This window comes from Vitis vinifera, chromosome 4 (assembly GCF_030704535.1).
Source record: "Vitis vinifera cultivar Pinot Noir 40024 chromosome 4, ASM3070453v1".
NCBI lineage: Eukaryota > Viridiplantae > Streptophyta > Magnoliopsida > Vitales > Vitaceae > Vitis > Vitis vinifera.
In genome coordinates, this window is record NC_081808.1 from 22,005,152 (window position 1) to 22,027,033 (window position 21,882).

The 21,882-nt window shown below is 35.5% G+C and overlaps 4 protein-coding genes and 1 long non-coding RNA gene across 6 annotated transcripts; 2 read left to right on the forward strand and 3 right to left on the reverse strand.

Moving 5' to 3' along the window:
* The first annotated feature begins 5,293 nt into the window (after window positions 1-5,293).
* Window positions 5,294-10,836, forward strand: LOC100853740 (probable protein phosphatase 2C 60). 2 transcript variants are annotated; one of them, XM_059736471.1, is made up of 6 exons: window positions 5,294-5,398; window positions 5,673-5,733; window positions 6,192-6,605; window positions 6,865-7,232; window positions 9,337-9,573; window positions 10,236-10,836. In XM_059736471.1, exons 3-6 carry the CDS (start codon window positions 6,287-6,289, stop codon window positions 10,503-10,505), a joined length of 1,194 nt encoding a protein of 397 aa, XP_059592454.1. In that variant the 5' UTR covers window positions 5,294-5,398; window positions 5,673-5,733; window positions 6,192-6,286; the 3' UTR covers window positions 10,506-10,836. The 2 variants fall into 2 exon arrangements, with proteins under 2 accessions (XP_059592454.1, XP_059592455.1); XM_059736472.1 differs by lacking the exons at window positions 5,294-5,398; window positions 5,673-5,733 and adding an exon at window positions 5,827-6,080.
* On the reverse strand, window positions 9,003-14,080 carry LOC132253654 (uncharacterized). The gene is made up of 2 exons (XR_009465559.1): window positions 13,400-14,080; window positions 9,003-10,968 (listed from the first exon to the last, which is right to left on the reverse strand). It is a non-coding gene; the product is annotated as an uncharacterized LOC132253654 (long non-coding RNA).
* A 49-nt stretch (window positions 14,081-14,129) lies between these two features.
* On the forward strand, window positions 14,130-19,024 carry LOC100853587 (protein ALTERED PHOSPHATE STARVATION RESPONSE 1). Its single transcript, XM_003635293.4, has 4 exons — window positions 14,130-16,123; window positions 16,665-16,888; window positions 17,633-17,856; window positions 17,954-19,024. The coding sequence occupies exons 1-4, from the start codon at window positions 15,274-15,276 to the stop codon at window positions 18,792-18,794; spliced, it is 2,139 nt and encodes a 712-aa protein (XP_003635341.1). The 5' UTR covers window positions 14,130-15,273; the 3' UTR covers window positions 18,795-19,024.
* Window positions 19,025-19,038: 14 nt separating this feature from the next.
* LOC132253653 (uncharacterized) lies at window positions 19,039-19,832 on the reverse strand. The gene has a single exon (XM_059736470.1). The coding sequence runs from the start codon at window positions 19,781-19,783 to the stop codon at window positions 19,304-19,306; it is 480 nt and encodes a 159-aa protein (XP_059592453.1). The 5' UTR covers window positions 19,784-19,832; the 3' UTR covers window positions 19,039-19,303.
* Window positions 19,833-19,926: 94 nt separating this feature from the next.
* Window positions 19,927-21,475, reverse strand: LOC100855217 (probable serine/threonine-protein kinase PBL22). The gene is made up of 6 exons (XM_059736600.1): window positions 21,347-21,475; window positions 20,845-21,082; window positions 20,667-20,735; window positions 20,470-20,538; window positions 20,332-20,394; window positions 19,927-20,267 (listed from the first exon to the last, which is right to left on the reverse strand). Exons 1-6 carry the CDS (start codon window positions 21,473-21,475, stop codon window positions 19,927-19,929), a joined length of 909 nt encoding a protein of 302 aa, XP_059592583.1.
* Window positions 21,476-21,882: the final 407 nt, after the last annotated feature.

Consider the following 21,882-nt stretch of genomic DNA (forward strand, 5'->3'; position numbering starts at 1 on the left):
GCTGATAAATCCTTTTATTTGCCTTAACAAGGACACGATGAAGTTGGAATGTGGCTTGCTCCCCAAGAGTTGAAGTTAGAAGATCCTGGAACACGGTGGAGTGACACGTGTACACTTATGTAGCTACCATGATCATTTTGATGTAAGATGGCTGATTGGATTTGGGCCCAAGCATGAAAACAGATATTGGGCCAGCCCAGCCCTAGCTGAGATGTGGCCAGGCTTTGAGGTTTAGGGCTTTTCTTAAGCTAATCTTTTAATAAAATTATTCAAACATGTGGAGAATATTCTTTTAATGAGCTAAAAAAATAGCTTTTGTCATTTACAAAACTATCCAAACAGGGCTTAGAAAGATGATATGTAGTATAACTAAGCATTCTCATATTAAGTGAATTATGTTGTACAAAATTTTTTAAAGTTATGTTTAGTTCCTGAAAAATTTGGGGGAAATAAAATAAAAAGAAAATAAAAAATAGATTTAAAATCAATAAATTATTTTTACATATTTTTTCAAACTCATTTCACTTATTTCCTTTTATTATATAAAAACTAAATAATTTAAAAATATATAAATTTTGGACTAATTTTAATCATATATGATTTTATTTTGTAGCGAAACTATACATAAGAAAATTGTTTTCTTTTAACATTTTTTTTCTTTTGTTGGTACATTTTGAAAACCAAACCTAGTCTATTAAAAGATCTTCGGCAAAAAAATTTGTATAATATGTTTGGTTCGAAGAAAATGTTGATGAGAAAAGGAAAAACCATGTTAAAAAAAAAGTTTTTATATTTAATTAATTTACTAAAAAAAATATGAAAGAAAATCAAATATGGTTAAAATCATTTATAAATTTATACGATTATGTTTGGTCCTCATAAAATATTAATTATGTTTTATTCCCAGAAAATACTAATGAAAAAAATGTAAAAGAAAATGATTTTTTTTTTTTATGTTTGGTTGTCTTGTGAAAAATATAAAATAAAATAAAATATAATTAAAACTAATTAAAAATTCATATATATTTAAATTATTTAATTTTTATATTGATGAGTTAAAATAAATAAAATGAGTTTTAAGTAACAAAAAAAATAATTTATTGACTTTAATTTATTTTTTATTTATTTTTTCACTTTTTCTTTCTTTCTATTTTTCCTTTATATTTTCTTTTCCTCAAATTTTCTAGGAACCAAACATAGAAGGGAAGAAGAAAAATATTAAAAAAAAAATATTTTATTATGTTTGGTTGTAGTATGAAAAATACCAAATAAAATAATATATAATTAAAATTAATTAAAAAATTATATATATTTAAATTATTCAATCCTTATACCAATAAATTACAATAAGTAAAATGAGTTTAAAGTAATAAAAAAAATTACCCGACTTTTAATCTATTTTTTTTCTTCACTTTTTTCTTTCTTTCTATTTTTCTTTTGAATTTTATTTCCCCTAATTTTTTCGGAAACCAAATATAGCCTCTTTTTTTTTCAAATTATTTATTCTTTACATAACCCAACAAAAAAAGAAAAACGAAAAAAGAAATGAGTTAAAAAAATATATACAAATAAATTATTAACATTAAATTTATTTTATTAATTTTTCTCATTTCTTCTCTCTTTTATTTCTTTCTCTACATCATCCCTTGAACTTTTCAATAAACCAATCATAGGGCAAGTGGCTTATGCCCTTCACTCTTGGCTACTTGATGGAATAGACCAATTTATAGGCTCGCTTTCCTCATGCGACATGGTACTTCTTTGTTTCTATTTCTTCTTTGAACTGGTGGGTCACATCGACTATTGAAGAATACAAATCACATATGCCATGAAAAGCCTTCTATGAATAATCCATATATATATATATATATATATATATACAGATGAATAAAGTCGTAGTGTTTTGGACTGGGGTTGGGCTGTCTCACTCTACATGTGAAAGGCATTTAAGAAAGCTGTAGCCATTCAGCAATGGAAAAGTCACCCATCCGAGTAAAAATATCTGTTGGTGGGAGGAAGAAGGTGGGTGATTCATACATGCATAGCATGATCAGGTTTTTCTCACTGCAAGCCTTGAAATTGAGTTTTGGGTGAAAATGACACATTTATTAAAAAAAATATATAAAATATAACTCTTTTTTGAAACTTATATTTAAAATGGTTTTTTTATGTCACATGGGCATTATGTTATAAAAAAATATTTTTTTTTAATTATTTTAGTTGAAGCCTTAATTGCCAACTGAAACTTCATTTTTGAATTAAAATCGCAATTGTCGTCTGAGGCTTTATTTTAACTAAAGTTTCAATTGATAATTACGGCTTCATTTTTAACCCAAAACTCATTGAAATATTGAGTATGTATATACATATGCCTGTGCTTTTCCAATAATGACTCATGTTTTCAACAAATTAATTAATACGCGTCTTCTTGGCTGAGTTTGGTCGACTAGCCAGTAGCCAGCCATTCTCATCCACCCATTTTCAGAGCATGAAGCATACTGGTTTTCAAATGCTCCTCAGCTTTCACACCCCACGCAAACATCACAGTTGCCGTGGAATGACTTTTACAATGATAGTGAAAGAGAGGTAATCTCTACGCGGGGGCAACCTGGTTGGCTAGCTAGCTCTATACAATGACCTCATAGTTTTCAATCTTCCGTATCTTCCGTTCAAGTACTTGAAATCCTTCCAATTCCAACAAGATGAGGTTAATCCTCCAAGAAATTCAACCAAAGAGATTAATAAATTGACACTAATCTCCAAGGATGACATGTTCAAACCACCGTAGTTTGTTTCTTTTTCAAAGCTTATGACAAGTCTTATTTGGACCGACTAATTTATCTAAAGAGATCATGATTTAAAAATACTTAAACTACATTTAATTTGTAGGATAAAATATGTATATTATAAGATATTATATCTCACATGAAAAATATGCATCCTATGTTATAATTTTCAATAGAATATAATATATTTGAATATACATATAGTATGAATATGATATTTTGAGGTGGTACATTTAATAAGATATGTTATATTATATAATGTTTATATTTAATTTGTAAAATGAATAAAAAATAATATGAAATATATATTATTTTTAATGTTTAAATTAAAAATTATATTACATTCCAATATTTTTTATTTAAAAAAATGAAATTTCTCTTATGTTTAATAATATTGATGATTGAAATATTTAAACTTTATAAATAATTTTTTTATATTATGTTATTTAATATATAAAAATAATTTATATGTCATATATTAATATTATTTTATAAATATTTTTTAACTATAAATTTAATATATAATAAAAAAAATTATTTTGCAAAATGTGTATATAAAAATAATAAAAAAAAATTGTAAAAAATAAATTTATGGCATGCTATTACATATCTTATGTAGAATAGATAATAAAAAAATGGTAGATAATATACTCCACTACTTATCATTTCCCATGTTTAATTGAATATAAAGATATGATAAGTGATGAAATAACTTATCATATTGCATCACCAACTGGGATATAATAAGAATAAAATATAATATCTCATTTCTTATCCTATCTTATTATATTCATTCAACCAAATATGACCAACAAGTTTTGGTTAAATATACCTCATCCCTTCATCGAATATCTTATTTATCATTCATATTTCTAATTTTCACTCACCTCCTCCCCATTCATTTAAAATAAGGGAGGTATTTAATGAAATTTCAAATCTATGAAGGTTGGGTTAAATGTATTTAGTCAAAATCTTAGGGGAGCTAAATGAAATTAATAAATAAAAAAAACAATGTTTTTTTCTATAGAAATTCTAATTTAGTTTTTCTAAAGAGATTTTTCATTATTAATAAAAATTTTAAATACCCATTTTAAAATTATAACTCTAAATTTAATTTATTGGATTGTAAAATTTGAATAAATTTTGTTATACTTTGTTGAAGATGTCAAAAGTTGAGCTGCTCGGTCAAATGGTGTGAGTTGAGTGTTAATGCATTCCATGGATGTAGGGATCACATTGATCGTTGAACCACGTTAAAAATATTTTATTTTTATTTTTATTTTTGACTCGTATGTACATGATTAACATAATTTTGATTAAAGTAAAAAAATATTAATTATTATTATTTTATTCTTTTTGCCAATTAATGATTTCATCTATAAAGATGGATAAATTTTGACCTAATGGTCTCATTGGAGTTGGTTTGGTGTGGGCCTCTTTACTTCAGACCTTCTTCTATACAAATTTGATTGGTGAGTCAAGCATAACATTGCCCAATCATCAGAAAGTAGGCATTGAGCAGACTTTTGGGTGCTTGGATCTTTCAGCTTATGGCTTAAATGGTAAAGCCAATGCAAACCCAAAAGAATTAGGCTCAAAATCATTGTTCAAAGAAGAAAGTGGGGGTTGTTGTAAACACATCAATATCTCTTCTTTACAACTCCTACCTTTTCCCATTTTTGTATTTTATTATTATTAAATAATATCATCTTTGGTCTTTGTAGCATGGTAGCATCTCCTCAACTTAGCTTATTACAAAAGTGGCTTAATTTATTACAAAATTGGCTTATAATGAGGTGGGAAGAATAATAAATAAATAAAAATAAAATTTGGAAGCATGAGGGATTAGATCTAGATTGCACACGTGTCTCTTAGCTCAAATAGAGAATGATTCGTGTGAGACACATGTCATGCTCAAACCAACTCTTGCTCAACTTGTCCACCCCCTTCCCTTCTGACTTAATTTTATCACTCACCACACGCCAATACAAAAACACAATGCTAATTACCAATATTTTAATTTCTATTTCTCAAAAATAAAATAAAAAATTGACTTATCTCCCACTTGCTTTATTATCATCCATATATATGAATTTTTATACCAAGAAATAATATTTAATATCTTCTAATGTATTAAGAAAATAAAAAAAAATCTTTATTAAAGGATTTTAGAACTTGAAATCTCGATTATTAAAGTCGTAGGAATTTTTATTTATCAAAATTACAATTTTAAAAAAAATCTAAAAGTAGGGTAATATTCCAAACAAAGCTCATATTAGTTTTTTATATTTTTAGAGGATTAAATAAAATAACTTAAAATATAAAATAATAATATTGAAGGGGGAGAGGTACATATTTAGTTGAAGGGCATTTTTAGCGGAAGGGTTTTTTTTTTTTCTTTAATAATTAATTAATTAATTAAATTTATTTATTCTGTCAAGACTCAAGCTGTATGAACAAACTAGCTTGTCTGGCTGTGATTATAAGTGGAGCCCATGGCTGCCCATTTGCATTGCTGGCTCTCGGCCATCGCTTTGTTCGTTTTCTTTTATAGGGTTTGTCTGCTCAGTGCTGAGAAAGACCAAAAGGGACTACAAAGAGAGAGAGTTTCAGTTTGTTCAATCACACTCAAAGCTTTATTTATTTATTTATTTTTTTGTTGGTTTTTTTTTTTATTCCTTTTATTTTTATTTGTTACTGCTACTTATTGCTCTTCAATTTCCCCTCTTTATCTATTATCCATCTTCTTCATCTTCTCTCAAGAAAAAGAAGAGAAGAATAGCAAAAACCCAACAACTATCACAGACCCTGTTTACTGTCTGATTTGATGGATCTACAGATCTAACCCTCTTTCACGACCCACATGTATTGCTCTGTTTCTTTCAGATCTCCATCCCTTTCGTCTGGTACGATTCAGTAGCTGACCAAAAGGCCTTTTATCATTACTGTGAGTTTGTTTTCCCTTATTTTATTTCTTGTTTATGTGCACAGAGACTGAAATTTACGTGATTGTTGTTTGTTTAAGTTCTGGTGTGGGGAGGGGGTATGGGTTTTTGGGTCTGTATGGCCAGAAAATTATATGATTAGAGTTTGGTGGGTAAAGGTGGATTTGACCTCTGCTTTTGGCCACAGCCCCCCCTATGGTGTTTTTGTTGGTTTCTTTGTTTTACAGGGACTGTTTGTATTTGGGTCATGGCCTTTTTTCTGTTTTGAGTAGAAATAGAACTGGGCTTTGGATTTCAGACCTTTATCTTGTCATTTGTTGAGATTGTTAGCTGAAGCTAACCCAAGAGGGTGATTTATTTCGTCATTTGTTTGATCTAAATCGAAATTTTGTTGTGGTTGTCATTCTTTAGTTTTGTAAATTTAATTTTTGGTTCTGATGATGTATCCTGTGGTCTGTAGGGAGGAGGAGGCTGGTGGGGGGTTTTTTGGTTGGAGTGCTGTTGCATCCGTTTTGGATGTGGAGGTATTGGAGGTTGGCTTGGGTGAAATGAGGGATGTTATCAAGGTTGATGAACTTTTTGAGGGCCTGCTGGCGGCCGTCGGCGGAGCGATATATTCACAAGGGTTCGGATGCAGCTGTCAGGCAAGATGGGCTCCTTTGGTACAAGGACACTGGGCAGCACTTGAATGGTGAGTTCTCTATGGCTGTTGTCCAAGCTAACAGTTTGCTTGAGGATCAGTGTCAGATTGAATCAGGCTCCTTGAGCTTGCTCGATTCGGGCCCATATGGCACCTTTGTTGGAGTATATGATGGTCATGGCGGGCCTGAGACCTCCCGATACATTAATGATCACCTTTTCCAACATCTCAAGGGTAAGAAACCTAACCCAAATCTGAGTTGAGTTTCTATGAGTAGAATGTTCTAATTGAATTCCTTGCTGCCTTGTCAGTTTCATGGTTATGATGATTGAATTTTCAAAACTCAAGTTCCTTTTTGTATTTTTTATGGTTCTTATTTTTGTTCATTGATTTATTTATCAGAATTTTTTCTGCTTCTTATTGTTATGGGTTTATGATGTCTGGGTTCAAATTGTTGCTGCATGATGATTCAGCCAGTAATGATCTTTTGCAGGCTTCACCTCGGAGCAACAGTCCATGTCAGTGGACGTGATACGAAAAGCATTTCAAGCGACAGAAGACGGTTTTCTTTCTGTTGTTGCTAAGCAGTGGCCTATGAAACCCCAACTTGCAGCTGTTGGATCTTGCTGCCTGGTTGGTGTGATATGCGGTGGGACCCTTTACATTGCCAATCTTGGTGATTCCCGTGCTGTTCTAGGAAGGATTGTAAAGGCAACAGGGGATGTTGTTGCCATCCAATTGTCGGAAGAGCATAATGCATCTCAAGAATCTGTTAGACAGGAGATGCGTTCTTTGCACCCAGAAGACCCACATATTGTAGTTTTAAAGCACAATGTATGGCGTGTGAAGGGCCTTATACAGGTAAGTTATTTTTGGGTTAACAGTGATCAATGTTATATTTCATCGAGGGCTCACTTAATTCTCTCACCATTGCTGATTTTGTGCTGTTTCTATTGAAATTATGAGGTGTGTTGTTGTTTTACTAATAATAGTTTGGAAGCACTTAGTAGCAGTCAACACATTGGATGCAGTTCGAATGGAATAACTGACCTCCCTGACTTGTTCTCTCAGTTCTATGGATCTTTATGCAAAATAATATATATACAGATTTCTTCCCAGAAACTTGGAGAATGTTAGTATGTATATTCATTAGGATGGTCTTGGTTTTTAGTTGCCACAAGGGGTGAGCAGTTAGCTATTAACTCAAAGCAAAGTGAAACTAGAAGTTTCATGTTGAGATGCTGGAAAAATGTGTTTTTAAGTTAGTTGGATTCATATTGGTTTTAAAGGTCTGTTAGGGGGTCAACTGTTGGAGTTTTCTGTGCCCCTTTTCTTTTCCTATGCATAAAAATGCAATTGAATTCAAAAATTACAAAGCTAATAAAATAAATGTTAATCAAACATATAAAATTGCAATTTTGAGTACAAAAAATTACAAAGGCAACAAAATAGTGTGAAACAGGCATGTTGGTTGAATCTTTTAAGTGAAAATATCTTGTGATGTTTAGATATCATCTCGTACCGTCATTAGTTTTCTGCCATAAGTTTCTGAAGCCCGATAAATTCTGGAAAATATAGACAACATGGAAGCCCTCAAGGATTCCCGTAATAATATTGCTGAAAAAAGGCAAAAGAGACTATTGGAAGGCTAATTTGTTAATCTAGTACCTCATCAAACATGTGCATTTTTTTTCATAATAACCAGATGAAATCCTAGTATTTGAAGCTCTAAGTATCGTATATAATAGTAAAATATGATGCTGACAAGGTCTGAATTTTTCTACTCATATAATTTTGTTATTTCAGAAATATTATTCTATGTTTTATTTTGTCATATAAAAATACTTTATTAACTAAATAAGATGATGACAATCATGCGTTGACCAATATGCCTAATTTCACATGCTTAGCATTTTTTTTTTGATAGGAACATGCTTAGCATTTTCCTTGCTCAGCCTTTCAGCTTTTAGGCACTAACCTACTTGGATGCCCAACTCGAGTGTCCTTGTGTCACTTAGATGCTAGGTGCCAAATATTCTATGCCTACAGGTGTCACTTCACCCCTTCGAAGAAACCACCATCTGCCAGATACAAGCTCATTCATCAAGCTAAACAACTTCAAGTGCCCATGCAACCATGTGATGACCTTATCACACAGCTTCAAACTTGTAAGGCCTTATTCACATTTTCAGATCACAGGGCTTTGATTTGGGTGGAATTGGTATCACAGTGTTATTGTGATACTCTTAAAAGATAGAGCTTTTAGGTGATTATAGGCATTTTACTTCCTCAACCAAGAGTTAAGAGGTTTTCATTCATTGTAAAGTAAACTACTGTTCACGATATGCCAAAACTTCACAATCTTCTTAACCATGGAATCTTGAAATTGGAGATTTAATGTATTCCACAGTACCTTTTTCTTGATCCAAGTGAGGAACTGTCCTCTTAGAACCCATTATGTGTTGTTGATTGCAAAAGATTCTGGTTGCGCTGGTTTTGGTGGCACCACTGCACCCTTCCCTTACTGTTGATTGTCCAAGATGACCAGTAAATGTCTATTGTGATCCTTGTAGTCTAAGAGCTTATTGAAAGTCAAACCTGGAAGAGTAGTGCCAAAAGGCAAGAGCTGGGTTTTTTTTTTTTTTTTGGGTGTTTAATCTCTTAATCATTTTTATCTGATGACAATTGACAACATGCATGGCAAAGGAGAAGAGGTCATATTTTCTTGTGGTTGATTTTTTGTGTTTTTTTATCTTATTTCTTCTATGCTATTGTGACGAGTATATGGCAAACATAACAAATTGTATATTTTGATGTGGATGTTTTGGTAATGCTTCCTTGAAGAATTTGTTGATAATTGATTTACTTGAAGTTGGGTGGTAATGTAGTTTTCCATATGGAATTACTTGATTTTTCTTGACATAGTGGACAGTTTTTTCTTACTGTCTCAGTTTTGATATTGCAGATTTCTAGATCTATTGGTGATGTATATCTCAAAAAGGCTGAATTTAACAGGGAGCCTTTGTATGTCAAGTTTCGACTTCGGGAGCCTTTGAAAAGGCCAATCTTAAGCGCTGAACCTTCAATTTCAGTTCTTGAACTCCAGCCCAATGATCAATTTCTCATATTTGCTTCTGATGGGCTATGGGAGCACCTTAAAAATGAAGAAGCTGTTGATATAGTACAAAATCACCCCCGAAATGTAAGATATCCATCTCTGCACTAGATAGCCATTTCAATTTTGTTAAATGTGGGTTTCTGCATCCATGAATTCTTAGTAGCTATCAAGTAGCTGTTGATAAGGTTGATTGGTTCTAAAGCACTTGTAGAGCATGGCATATTTATCTCATCAGTAAATGCCAGCTTTGTTTTACTTGTAATTCTTTTACATCCAAGAATTTCTTGAGACTTGAAATTGGAGCTATATTGGCCTAGTAAGAAAGATTTAATTTCTATTTAGAATCTAGGATTATAAGCTATTGGACTTTATGGAACTTCACCTTGGTATTGATAAGTGTCTAGTTGTCACGATATAATTTACAGGCGTAGAAAGAGACATGACTTTGGGTCATCTGTTTGATCATCAGTGTTGGTTCCTTGGTATAACTTGAGTTCTGCTCCTTCATTGTAGTTTGCCTAGAATCTATTTCTTTACTTAATGCAGATTTCTGTCCATCATGTGCTATGATAAACTGGATTCTATTTCTTATGATCATTATCTCTATCATTTGTTTATTTGGACTCAATCATGGATGTGAATTGAACCTCTTACAGGTTATAGATGAAGACGTGCATCAAACACCATCTTAGAGATGAACTAAAAATATTGGAAAATGTGATTTTTACATTCTTTCCTTCATGCAGGGAAGTGCTCGGAGGTTGGTGAAAGCTGCCTTGCAGGAAGCAGCTAAGAAAAGAGAAATGAGGTACTCAGATTTGAAGAAGATAGATCGTGGTGTCCGGCGGCATTTCCATGATGACATCACAGTCATAGTTGTATTTCTTGACTCAAATCTTGTGAGCAGAGCCAGCTCGGTTAGAGGCCCTACTGCATCCATCAGAGGTGATGGTGTGAACCTACCTGCAAAATCTCTAGCCCCTTGTGCCACGCCCATGGACCTCGGTGCCACCTGAAGAAGCTAGCTGTTTTCCAGGTCCTACCTAGTGCAAGGACCCTTCATGGACCATCATCTGGTGTAAATCCAGGTCCACGCCTAATTAATTCTTTAATGTACAATGTAACATTTAACTTGGGACAAAGCCTTTTATTTACTTTCAGAACAGGAGGAGGAGAACCAAAAGAAAAAAAGGGTAGAAGAAAAGAAAGAATCAGGGAAAGAGAGCTTCAAAGTTGTGAATGGAGATTCTTTCTATTTCTCTTCCCCTTCCCTCACTTTCTTTTGGAGTTTTTGATTTCTGTAAATTGTATGGGACTCCCTGGAAATCCAAGCTTGTGTTCCTCTTAGTTTTCTGATTATACATCCTTTGCCACAAAGAAGAAACAAAACAGAGGATGAATTGCATTGGATATTGATGGAGTTGGTGAAAAGGATCAGAAAGCAGCAACCTCTTCACACAGTCGATGGATTTGTTCCACCTTGTTGGTATAAGATTAAATACTTATACAAAAAATATATTTTTGGGCTGCTGGAACTCCTTTTTTTATTGATGAAGAATGCTGAATTTATACATGAACTTGTAACTTAAATGACATTAGAATAGCAGAAAATCAAGCTACTAGATGATGAACAACTACTTCCTATAAAATAGAAACCAAATCTTGACCAAATAAAAATAAGAAAATATCTAGATGTTGTAGATTTTGTGCAAGACTCCAGCTGCAATATTCAAAATTCAAATTCCAGCAAATACTAAGTCAAAATTCAACACTCCTCCTTGACTTCGTAGATGCAAACTCCAAGTCTTGCACGTAGATACTCAAACCAAACTTCGAAAGGGGTCTGCTTCTTTAACACTTTTGTTGGCAATATGTTCAGAAAATATACTGCTCTACTTGCAGTTTTAGCCCAAAATTGTTTGCATTCCATTTCAAGGATGGCATTTTTTGAGATCCACCAAACATTGTTTGCATTCCATTTCAAGGATGGCATTTTTTGAGATCCACCAACATCAGTATGCACCAGTTGCAGTTTTTGGGTTGCTCTCCAGGATATTTTCTTTGGAAAGGGAAGTTTAGTTTGCTTCCCATATTGACAAGTAGCACATATAGGAAGATCTTTTTCTAAGTCAGGAAGTCCTTCAACTATTTGATTTTTCTTCATGTAGAGCACATCATCATGATGAAAGTGCTCGACCCTTCTGTCCCAAAACATTGTTGTGCTATCTTGTTGTAAAATAGCAGTATGCTCATCTTCCAGTAAATTCAAGGCAAAACTCTTGCCCTTCATTTTTATGTTGAACACCTCTTTGCCTTCAGCATCCTTGATAATGCAATTCCTATCTTCAAAATAAACTTTAAATTCTTTCTCAACGAGCTGTCCAACACTGAGTAAGTTTTGGTCAATGTCAGGCACAAACAAAACATCATAAATGAGTTTCAAACCTGTTTGGCTTTCGATTGCAACGGTTCCTTTGCCCTTCACTGGAATATACTCACCATTTCCAATTCTGACTTTGGAAATAGTTGTTCTGTCAAGTTCTCTAAAGAGATCTTGATTATTTGTCATGTGATTTGTACAACCACTATCCACAAGCCAGCTTTCAGAGGTGCTTTTATTAGCAAAACATGTTGCTGCAAACAATTGCTCCTCCTGGCAATAGTCAACTGCTGCACTAGTTTCTTCCTGTTGTTGATTTTTGCAAATCCTCTCCACATGTCCTTGTTTACCACACTTGTTGCATTTCACATCTGGTCTCCACCAACATTTTTGTGGAGAATGATTTGTCTTCTTGCAATGAGGACAAGGTGGAAAAACTCCATTTTTCTGGTTGTTGCTGCATGGCTTGTTGTTGTTCATCTTTTCATTTTTATGGCCTGCATTTTTCTGCATTCTTGCTTGAAATGCTCCTTCTGCAGTATCTCCTTGTCTCATGAGTCTTCTTTGTTCCACAGCCTCCAAGGAATGTAATAATTCTGTCAAGCTAATAGTTGACAGATCTTTTGAATTCTCCAAAGAGGAAATTGTAGCTTCATATTTCTCAGGAAGTGTAACCAATATCTTTTGAACAATCTTCTCATTGGAAAATTCTTTTCCAAGCAGCCTAACTTTGTCTGCTATTGAAAGAAGTTGTGCAGCATAGTCTTTAACAGCATCAGACTCCCTCATTTTCTTCATTTCAAATTCTCGAATCAAGTTCATCACCTGCATGTTCTTGATTCTTTCATCTCCTTTGTATTCCTCCTTGAGATACTCCCAAATTTCTGCAGCTGAATCAATTTTCATGATTTTGATGAAAATTGATGGTGAAACTGCAGCAAACAAGCAAGCTTTCGCTTTAGCCTTTCTTGTCCTTCTTTCTTTATGCAACTTCATTTGAGCCACAGGTGGATTGGCTCCTAGGGGAGGAACTTCATAATTTTCTTCCACTGCTTCCCAAACATCAAGTGCTTGTAGATGAACTGTCATTCTAACAGCCCAAGTTTCATAATTGTCTCCATCAAGAACTGATGGTGCAACTGTGAAACTTGACTCTTCCATTGCTAAATGATTTTAGAAGGTGTTTGGGTTCTCACCTCACTGGCCCCTCAAGATAACTATGGCTCTGATACCACTTTGTTGGTATAAGATTAAATACTTATACAAAAAATATATTTTTGGGCTGCTGGAACTCCTTTTTTTATTGATGAAGAATGCTGAATTTATACATGAACTTGTAACTTAAATGACATTAGAATAGCAGAAAATCAAGCTACTAGATGATGAACAACTACTTCCTATAAAATAGAAACCAAATCTTGACCAAATAAAAATAAGAAAATATCTAGATGTTGTAGATTTTGTGCAAGACTCCAGCTGCAATATTCAAAATTCAAATTCCAGCAAATACTAAGTCAAAATTCAACACACCTATCACTCTATGGTACGTTACCTGCAACTTGGTTTTGAGGCTGTATGAACACTCAGACGTTGACTCAACCTATGGTGGGAAGTGATTTGCCCTTTTTATTCATTTATTTTAACATTTAATGGCCTATTTTTCAATCAAGAAAACACAGTCAGATGTCATACTCCTAGTAATTCTGGGATAGTCATGGTACTACCATTTTATCAAGTGGCAGAGCATATTCACGCTAACCCATGAAGCCCCCACTCCTCTAAAATGTCCCTGTTCTTCTCAATCTTTAAGGGCACAATATTCAACAATATCAATAATGCATCCACAGCTTCTCTTCCTCCATTATTCTTATCTGGCAAACTCCTAGGCTTCTTTAACTTCACTTTCTACTTCAGAGAAAATTGATAAATATTTTACAAGTACTTTTAGAATGGTGAATTCATATACCATATCCCCGGAATGGGCCATGTTCATGTCATCTTGAGGTTTTCTACTTTAGAGAAAATTGATACATATTTTACAAGTACTTTTAGAATGGTGAATTTTTATACCATATCCTTGGAAATAGGTCATGTTCATATCATGCCAAGGTAAAAAGTAACGATAAAGTAATGATAATTTATGTGATTCAAATATGAATCATTTAATAATTATGTTGATTTTATTTAGAGCGTATTTGATGGTAATTCTAAAATGCATTTTTAGTTTTTGATCCTAAAATTATTATCAAATAGATTTTTATCTAATACCGTTAAATTTATTAATATAATTTTAAACCAATGGTATATGAGAAATAAGATATGGGTTGGCAACTCATGATGAATTCATGGACCAACAATATCCCACTTTCACCCATTCAAATTGGTTATGTTTTTGAGATGCTGCTCTTCAAATTCCCTTTTCCCTTTTCCCTTTTCCCATTCGGATTCTACAAGATCCAACCATTTCAAAGAGCAAAATTGACAAAAAAGAAAGAGTGGAGGGTTTTGCAGAGGGGAAAAACTATACAGCGTAATAAAAAGAAATGGAAAAGGTGGGAGAGGGGTCCAGAGGTAAGTGAAGTGGCAGGGTGTGACTGGGCAAATAAGGCTACAAAGCCCACGACATAAGTTTTGATTCTTGAAAGCCGCTCCCTACCCTCTAGCCTCTAGCCTCTAGCCTCTACTAAATCTTCAACTTGCTTCTGATTACTCATAATCAAGCAAGCACCATTTATTATCCACTCCTACAACCCCCAATCTCTACCATGTCTCGTGGCCCGCACTCACTCACACATGAAGTTAACCACCACGTAAATGCGCGTGAAATGTATCCTACCTGTCATTTGTAGTAGTATTACTAGTGTAGTAAGTGGCATTTCTCTCTCCTATTAAGCACAAAGCAACAGAGAAAGAAACAACTTCTTCTCTCCCTTTTGGGCTTTGGCTCCTCTGTATCCTACTATCCTCTTCTCCGCTCACAAGCTCTTTTCTCTCTCTCTCTCTCAACATTGAAGTGAAAGAGAAAATAATGGTTTGGTTTGAGCCTTGAGGGACCTCGTCTTCTGACACCCATCTCTGAGTCTGCTTGCTTTTTCCTTCAATTCTTCACTACTTCCCTTAACCTCCATTTTATAGCGGGAAACTCTCCATTTTTATCAGTTATGTGACACATGATAGGATCATCATACTCTGCAACTTTTCCAAGGCTTCCTTTTTCTGCTGCTGCAGACATTACCATCTCGTTTACATTCTGGGTTCATCCAAAACTGCCTTTTTCCCGTACTACTGCATTACGTGTTCCAGGCTTCCAGCTTTGCTCTTATCGAAATCACCCACCTTTTTTGCTCTGTTCTTGCTCGGAAGAAATCTATTTCTTAATTTAGGCGAAAGGGAGAAAAGATAATATGGGTTGTGGTGCGTCCAGGCCAGACGAGGATGACGACGTCGTGTCGCTTTGCAGAGAGAGGAAACGGCTCCTGAAATCTGCGATAGAGCGCAGGTACTCGCTTGCAGATGCCCATTCCAGATACAACGACTCGCTCAACGGAGTAGCGGCCGCCATAAAGTTGTTCGTGGCCCGCCATTCATCTCCTCTTTCTCCGTTCCTCATCACCTTCCCTACCGCTTCTGACACCGACGCCACCCAGCCTTCAAACCCCATGTTCCTCCAACAGACACCTTCTGAATCGACCCATGAGGCAATTGGATGTAAATCATCTGATTCCGTAATTTCCTCCGACTCTTCTGAGGGAGAGAGTGAAAATGAAGGTGAAGAAGAAGGAGAAGGCGGCGTGTGTGACCACTTTTACGAAGGAATGGCTCCGCCAGTGCCGTTGCCGCAGGGAGATTTTGAGTGGGATTTCTTCTATCCGTTTGATACAGTGAGAACAGAGGTGGGTTTGGACAATGGGTTTAGGCGAACCTCTGATGATGATGATCTGAGGAGAATCAGACAGCAAGAAGGCATCCCAGAACTGGAGGAAGATGGAGCAAGAGAGAAAGGAGAGAGAAAGGTTGTGGTACAGATGAATGGTGGTGGGGTTGAGGGTATGACAGCAGCTGGTGAACCTAGTCCCAACCAGGAGCACAAGGGTTTAAGGGTGATTGATACGGAGGCGAGTGGCAGAGAATTACTGGAAGCATTAAAGGATGTTGAGGATCATTTTGTTAGGGCTTATGAATCTGGTTTTGATGTTTCCAGGTTGTTAGAGGTCAATAGAGTTCATCTGCTGTCCAGTTTGGAGGAGATTAAAGGTGTGTTCCTTTTCTTTTTTGCTTCATATCTTCTGCTCTGTATTGGCCTGTTGTCAACTTGCAAATGTAATTTCTAATTGGCTTCATGAGAAATTTTGATGGAATTAATACTGATTGGAATATGGATCAGCTATATCATTGAAGAATTTGCAGATCATACAATGATTAAGGTTGGTAGGTCAAAGTGGCATCACTAGAATATAAAGAAAGAAGCCACTTTTCATCATTTTGTGAACTAGAATTCTCAATAACAAAGCATAGATATTTTTGCATAGCAAATGGGAGTTCTCCAATTTAATGTGTCTCTTTTCGAAAGAGGAATCCTCCCCTTGTCTTTTTCCTAATTTGTTTTCCCCCATTTTCTTCTTGAATTCTTCTCCAATTATTTACCACTTTGTTTTCAGTTCTCCTTGTCCTTTTAACTTATTGAATTCTATAAAAAAAATAATGTCTTTTTTGATTGGAAGTTGTTTGCTGTACATTTACCAATCTATGCCATATGCAGTGGGTTTGTTTGTTAATTTATGCCATTTGAATGCAGAGAGCCCAAAGAAGCTTGTACGATCAATCACGTGGAACCGATCCAATTTATCTCGGTCTTCATCCTCAAAGACTTTTCTTGCACCTGGTTCCAAAAGTTCTTCTACTTGGAGTGAGCTTGGGAATGATCTCATTGATGACTATGAAGGAATGGCATCTGGCAGCCTTTCACAAACGCTGGAGAGATTATATGCTTGGGAGAAGAAGCTCTATGAAGAGGTGAAGGTAAATTACTAATCATCATTTAAATCTTAATATCTTCCCATAATTTTGATGATTTGATCTAGCTGCTGAACCCTTTCTCCTCTACTATCACAGATTACTGATATTAAATCCTAGCACATATACTTTCCTATATTTACTGTCTCCTATTGCCTATAAATAGAATCAAGTAGTGTGAATTTGTTCTAAATTGTCCAAATGATCCTCAATACTCCTGCTATTTCTATGATTAACAAGTTTATTTTCTAATCCTTGTTATGTTCACCTCTTTGTTTGCTCCTCCTTTAAAGTCTTTTATGGTGTTCTGAATGGCTTTTGTTTCAAATAATTTGACTTTGATGTCTAGTAATTTATATGCTGGAACGATAAGCTTATTAGAAATCATTTGGTGTCAGAAAAGGATCAACTGATGTCCATATAGAAATGTAGGTCTATTAGATATAAAATTGTGGAGCAATTTGAAATAGGAAGACACTGAATTTCTCATGAGATGAAAAATGTGCCTCTTTTTAGCATCACAAACTCCTGAAGGCATGAAGGCTTCATTTGTTTATGCAAATATGAAGTGGGCAAAAATTTGCATATATGCTGGTGGATTGGGTGCACATTCTAGTGCTTTAACTAATATTTGTTTATTATTAAGATTTAAAAAGAAGACAGTTTCCTTCATTTAGGGGAAGTAAAGGATTTTTACGATAAGTTGAGATTCCTCAGATGATTTTCCTGAATTCATTTTGAGATGCTCAGGCTGGAGATGAGACGAGGAGAACTTATGAGCGAAAATGCTCACATTTAAAAAAGCAGGATGACAGTGGAGATGGACTCCATTCTGTGGACAAGACCAGTGCTGAAGTAAATGATTTATATACCAGGATCTTGGTTGGACTGCAAAGTGCTGAATCAATCTCCAAAAGAATCGAGAAACTCAGAGATGAAGAATTGCTGCCCCAACTTGTTGAGCTGCTACAAGGGTAAGAAGAGGAGAAAACCATGTTAGAAGATTCTATAAGCCTGAAATTTTCAAATGCAGTGGTTGACTTAATCCTCATTTTTGCTGAACTTGTGCAGCCTCATAAGAATCTGGAAGATAATGTTGGAATCCCATGAGACCCAAAACAAAATCATGTCTGAAGTGAAGTCTTTCACCTGTCCCTCTTATGGAAAGTTCTGCAATGATTCTCACCGTCTTGCCACCTTTCAGCTTGAGACAGAACTTCAGAATTGGCGTGCATGCTTCGCTGAATATTTTTCTGCACAAAAAGCCTATATCGAAGCTCTCAATGGATGGCTATCCAAGTTCATTGCCCCAGAAGTTGAATTCTACTCCAGGATCAAGTCTTCAGGTCCACCATATGAAATCAGGGGTCCACTATTGCTTGTGATTTGTCGTCACTGGTTAGCTTCCCTAGAGAAGTTGCCAGATAAGCTGGTAAAGTGCACCATGAAAAGCTTTGGCAAGGATATAAGGGCTATATGGGTTCAGCAAGGAGAGGAGCAACAACAAAAGAGAAAAGTTGATGGACTTGCAAAGGAGCTGGACAGGAGGGTTCATGCATTCAAAAGAGCACAGAGCAGGATTCTTGAGTCTAAGGTACCAGAACAAAATAAAGAGGCAGATATCCGTTATCGGATTGAATACCTGTCGGAGAGAGAGGGCCAGTTGGATGATTTCAGGAAAAGGCTGGATGCAGAGAAGGCTAAGCACCTTGGTAGCATGCAAGAGACACAGCAAATAACTCTAAATGCATTTCAGATTGGATTTTTCTCAGTTTTCGAGTCGCTGACAGAGTTTTCAAAGGCTTCTCTTAAGATGTATGATGACCTGGTAACATTCTGTGCCAGTTATCCAAAGGTTGGAGATGAAAGGAGTGATAAACCTTGTTACATAATGGCAGATATGGGAAACTAGAAAGGATTTGGAATGAAGATAAACTTAATCAGATGAAAACAGCCAGTTGAGTTGAGACAAGTATTTAAGGCTGATAGCTTTTTATTATTTTGTTTTTAATTTTCTTGGATTTAGTGCGTGCTTACCATTGTAGCTGATGAATTCTTAACCCTGATTCCTTCATGTTTCATACCGTTACCCCAGATTCTGCTAAGACTAATAAGTTTATGTGAACTCATTTTCCTCTTTCATGATTGTGCTTATTTAGATGGGATTTCTCAGCCCCTACTCCAGAGATTGAGCCTTTGACTGAATAGGATATACAAATCATGGTTAGTAGCAGTCCCTCTGTTTTTTTAATAGGAAAAATATTCTACCATTAAAGATAGTAGACAAGCATACAGATTACAGGTTACAATCATGCAGATAATAGGCAATTTGACCAGACAAGATGATTCACATCAATGTGCTCACTATACATGAGCATAGTGCAAAATCAATGATGAGATGGCTCCACCTTATTAGTTTCCTCAGATACTCCTCTCAAATTGTTCTTTATCAACATCAATGCTAATGCTATTAGCCTCCAAGCACCTTAAACTTGTGCTCATGGAGAAGAGGCTATCCATCTCCACATGAAATCTTTGAAATCCAACCCCATCTATGCTTACAGAGCTTTGAGAGAACTCATGGTCAGTTGATCTCCAATGCCGGGGATCTGTTGATCTATGAGACCCACCGGTTAATCTTTGAGAGCTGCTTGAAGGCTGCTTATGAATGAAGTTGCCAACTGAGTAGAGAGCCAACTCCAATTCCTGCCACACCTGGGTCATTGTGGGACGTTGTTTAGGCACCTTCACCACACATCTTAGACCAAGCTGCCCCATTTTCAGCATCATTTCCATGTTGCAATGTTCTAACAGTAGGTTGGCATCTAAGATGTCTTCCACTCTGCCCTGCTCTAAGCTAGGCCTTGCCTGCAAGCAATGATCCCATTTCCCAACCTTCATTATAAGACAAATTTCCTGATAATTGAATCACTCTACTCTATATTGAAAATGGAATTCTCCAACATGAAATCATAATAGAAGTTTTGAATCTAGATGATCATGGCTACCATTTTCTATAATGATCTCTTCTGTCAAATTGTGCCTTAAGGAGGGATGCTTACCCATTCAATGACATGAAAATTGAGATTGTTTTTGGCTATATCAACTGCAGGCCGCGCAGAAACCAGTTGTAGAAGTATCACTCCAAAGCTGTAAACATCGCTAAATGGACTCAAATGAAAGCTTGAACAATAGGCTGGGTCGAGGTATCCTGGTGTCCCTTTAACCTGGCTACTAACATGCGATTGATCCCCAATTGGACCTGTTTTCACTAGCCCAAAATCTGAAACTTTTGCTTCAAAACCTTCTCCTAGTAATATGTTACTAGGTTTTATATCCCTGTGGATTATGCTAGGCTTTACCCCTTCATGCAAATGAGCTATACCTGCAAAGTTTCACAATTAATTTGAAGACCTCTTGCTGTGATGATATTATGTGGAAAACCTTACCTTTAGCTGCCCCAATGGCTAGGATTACTCTTTGCCTCCAATTTAAGCTCCTCCCTTTCCTTCCTATACAGTAATATTTTTTCAGAAAAGTGAACAAAACATTACAGGTCACAGAAAGGAGAACGAGTTCAAACTTACCCATAATGTATTCAAGCAGAGAACCATTTGGGACATACTCATAAACTAATATTTTCCCCCCTTTTGCCCCTGTCAGATACACAATTTAACTATTTCAAGAGTGTAGTTTCCATCATTTTAATGCACAAATTAGTGGCAATAATGGAATACCCTTCTAGACAGTTAAACTAATCCTTTTTTTTTCTTTTTCTACATACCAGTTCCTTCACAAAACCCCACCAAGCCTACAAGGTTGTCGTGCTTTACTCTTGAAAGTAGCCTCACCTCTGTCTCAAGAGAACACTACAGCCAAATCAGTTACTTTAAAAAATTATGAACTAATACAAGCTGCTTGCTTGCTTGGCCATGGAAATGGGCATGTAGATTGAAGCTTACCATTTCTAAATTCTTCAACAGGGTATGAATCAGAGTGGGCCACTTTGATAGCTAGTGTTCCTTCCACATCGAATGTCCCTTTATAAACATTCCCGAATCCACCATACCCCAGCAAGCAATCTTTGCTAAAATTCTGGGTCGCCTTGTCCAGTTCTTCAAACTGGAACCTCCTCAAAAGTATTTTCTCTGCCTTCAAGTTTCCTGCTGATTTTTTCCCCAACACCTCAACTAGTGTCAGCTTTTTTAACATGAAAAATTCATAGAACTAAAAGTATAAACCATAATGGACAAAATGAAACAATGTTGAGGAAGAATGGCTCATAAGTTATAACGACTAAGCTTGATGGCTTCAAGCATTAAGCTTCTTGACACATAAAAACTGAAGCCATTCTTCTTCTTATAAGCTCTCTGGGTGCACAAATAATATCAGAGACTAACCTTTCAGAGCCCAATGTTGCCTAAAAATAGGAAAGATTTTTCTCCTGATGCAGAAATATAACACAGTACCCCCCACTGCTGTTATCACGCAGGCAATAACTATTTCCCATATATTCAGGGTGAAACTGGATTTTGCAGCCGAGGGAGGTGCTAATTCTGGTGAAGGCACCACTACATGGTATCTAATTTCCATTTTGACTTTAGGAAGTGTTCAATTTCTACAGACCCTTCACATGTTCTCCTCCCTTGAGTGAACCTGCTCTGCGGAGAGAAAGGAATATAGATGGAAGAATATATTGTTGGTTCACAAAAGATTAATGTGTGGCCGGCAGTATATACATTCAAGCCCTTCTCTGCCTGTCACAATTAGGACTTGGTCTTTTCCTAGGACGGCATATAGGCCAAGGGAACTTGTTAAAAAAGGGTTCCAGAACCAGCATTTTGATATATGAAATCTCCATTTTATTTGAAGGTCCAAAAGCGAAACATGGAAACCAATATTCCATAAACCCATCTGTCAATGCATCGCTATCTGTGTGTCAGTACTAAAAAAAAATAATGGTAGTCATGCAAGGTAGCAGTGTTGAATTATGGATCACC